Source organism: Otolemur garnettii, unplaced genomic scaffold (genome assembly GCF_000181295.1).
Source record: "Otolemur garnettii isolate 467f Iridium unplaced genomic scaffold, OtoGar3 scaffold00069, whole genome shotgun sequence".
NCBI lineage: Eukaryota > Metazoa > Chordata > Mammalia > Primates > Galagidae > Otolemur > Otolemur garnettii.
The window spans coordinates 1125342-1128223 of record NW_003852464.1 but is presented as its reverse complement, the minus strand read 5'-3'; the positions used below and the strand labels follow the sequence as shown (position 1 = coordinate 1128223).

The 2882-nt window shown below is 47.6% G+C and overlaps 1 protein-coding gene across 1 annotated transcript in view; it reads right to left on the bottom strand.

The window, feature by feature from the left end:
- Window positions 1-2882, bottom strand: part of CLRN2 (clarin 2) — a 6936-nt gene that overhangs the window by 2080 nt on the left and 1974 nt on the right. The window contains exon 2 of the mRNA XM_003793494.1: window positions 646-825. Coding sequence (XP_003793542.1) covers window positions 646-825 — 180 coding nt within the window. The remainder of the gene's footprint in view (window positions 1-645; window positions 826-2882) is intronic.

Below are 2882 nucleotides of genomic sequence, written 5' to 3'. Positions count from 1 at the left end.
TGACCTGGGTTTATAACATGGGTCCTTACGGGGGTGGTGAGGTGTAAATGAAGGAATACAAAATTCTGGTCTGTGCTGAGCCCTTGGTGGGTGATCTGTAAGTGGCATCTCGGAGAAGTGGAAGTATCTGGAGAGAAGGGAAGGAGGAGAAGGAGGAGGAGGAGGAAGAGCTCTTGTCTGTCAGTCACTGGGTCCTCTGTGTGTAACTGGATACTATGTCCTGGGACTTCAAAGACATTGATTGGCCAGTAGGAGGCGCTCATTCCCCCAGCCTGGAGCCTGGACCCAGCATCCTACAGAGACAGCTCTGGCTCATACCACCCTTCCCTCTGTGCTTAGAGGAGTTCTTCCCACTCTCAGCTGCTGCAGCAGCCTACCCCCCAGGGTCCCCACCTGTCCCTGCCCCCAGCTCTGTCTTCCTCCTGTTCCTCTCACCCTGACCTTCTTTTGCTGCTGTAAGTCATCAGCCGCTCATGTGCCCTAAGAATGTAGCTCTTTACTGTGACAGACTCTGCGACTTCTAGGAAAGAGGCCATTCATGCCCACAGGAAGACCCAGGGAAGTCAAGAGCAAGAAGGCATTTTAGCTCCTTCAAACCTTCTCAGTGAGAGTGTGGACACAGCCTTTCCCGAGGGGCCTTCTTACCTGCTAGGACATTCCACAGGCAGATGCCCCCTGGGCCGTTGACTGCCCTGTATGGGACCTGGACCATGTTGAGAATGGCAAAACCCATGCTGACCAGAGCCAAGGCCAAGGCCAGGAAGAGGAGCAGCAGGATGGTCACGTGCAGGCCTGCGTTGAGCTCCCTCACCAGGTGTGGGAAGACTGGGGAGAGAAGACACAGCCGTTATTTCCATGTCAGAGCTTGGTCACTGGCAGAGGGCCTGAGCTTGCTGACCCCAAAGACTCTGCTAGACCGGGATGAGGACACACAGCAGGAGGCTTCGGAGCTGGACTCGTGGCCCCCAGAGATGCTGCATATAGGCTGGTAGTCCTGTGTATTATGTGGCAGTGGTTTTCAACTAGTGTGCCTTGGCACACTGGTGTGCTGTGAGAGGGTTTTAGGTGTGTTGCAGAATTTTTTTAAGATTATTAATTAAATTATTTTTGAAAGAAGTTCAAAGCATAGTAAGTATATTCTATTTTTACTCTCATCATTTAAATGTGCGGTGGAAGTTTAACTATAGGTTCAAGGTCAAAGCTGAAAAACCCTACTGTATGGTATGAGTTTCAAGTCACGATGAGTAGGAATATGTGAAGAATTTATATCATGAAAGCTACAGAACCCCTGAGCACAGCCATTCCTCTACTGCTATTCCAAGGTTTCTGCTGAATACCTGCGGGTCCAATCTGGGTCTTTCTTTTGAGCACTGACCTCCTTGTGGTGTCATCTGACACCACTGTCCCAGCCCTTTGTCTCCCTGGGGGAACCTGGACTCAAAGCTTTCCTGGTTCATTGTGACTCAGTCCTCCCCCTCTATCTTCCCACTCAGTCCTGGGGCTCCGGCTCCTTCCTTCCTGCTCTGTCCTCCAGCTCGGCTCCCCTCCGGCTCCTTAGCTGGCTCACCGCCTCCATCCTTCACTGATGCTGGCATCTCCCACCCTGACATCTATGGCTTTCGTCCTTTCCATTGGCAGGTTTCCAGGCATTCCACATTTGCGTGCTTCATTCTGATCTTTCTTTCCAGTTCGGCATTTCCATTTATTTTTTATCTCCCTATGGTTATCTCGTCATCACTGGAAACTTTACCCTGGAAGATGAGCTTCTTTCCAGGGCGTCTGTCCTCTTCCACACACTTCCTTCCCATCTCAGTGGCCTTTAGATTTTTTTTTCCTCTTTTCAAACCCTCAGCTCCTTTTTCTTTCAAACACAGTGGCCTAGGCCTGAGTTTCTAATAGTTTCATTATCCCCTTTCTTGACTGTGCAATCCTCAGGGCACATGAGTAGCACCGTAAGGCTTGCCAAACCCTTAAAACAGAAAACAGTCACTCATGTGATTGGCAAAGGTCAAAGCATTTGCTAATATACCATGTCAAGATCAGTGTGTGTGTGTGTGTGGGGGGGGGGACTCTCCAATCTTGTAAGGATGTTAATGCCTATACATCCTCGTCAGAGGGCAAGCTGGCAACACCTATCAAAGCAAATTTACTTCTAGGAATTTATTTTCCAGAAGCACTCCTATGTGTGCTCCAAACTTGGATCAAATATTGGATATTCATTACAATAACAAAAGATTGGGGGAAAAAACAACTTGTAGATCAATGACTGATTTAATAAATTGAGGTACCAATAATGCACATGATTCAGCTTTTAAAAAGAAATAATCACATCCGCATAATGTTATGAGCCCACAAGCAGATTCAATTTAATAAATTTGAGAAATACCCATATTAGGATGATGGAGATGGGAAATTTTGAACGTATAGTATAGACAGGGTGGGAAAGAGTGCCCAGTCATCAGCTTCCATCGTAGGAAGTGAGTTAATTGATTAAAAAAAAAATCTTTATTGGCAAAGGATAAATCTCATTCAACCCCCACACTCATGCACTATACCCCAGGGTCAAGATCTCCTAGTTGATTGAGATGTTATTATTTTTCATATATGTCACTACTTGGAAATTGGAATCTTTCCTTAGGAGCTCTGGGGCCTTGCTCTGTCACCAGGCTGGATTGCAGTGGCTCGAGTGTAAATCACTGCAGCTTCAGACTCCTGGGCTCAAGTGATCCTCCTGAGTATCTGGGACTACAGGCCTGTGCCACCATACCTGGCTAACTTTTTGCAGGGAGGCAGTCTTGCTATGTTACCCAGATTGGTCTTGAACTCCTGACCTCAAGCAGTCCTCTTTCATTGTCCTCCAAAGCACTGACATCACAGGTGTG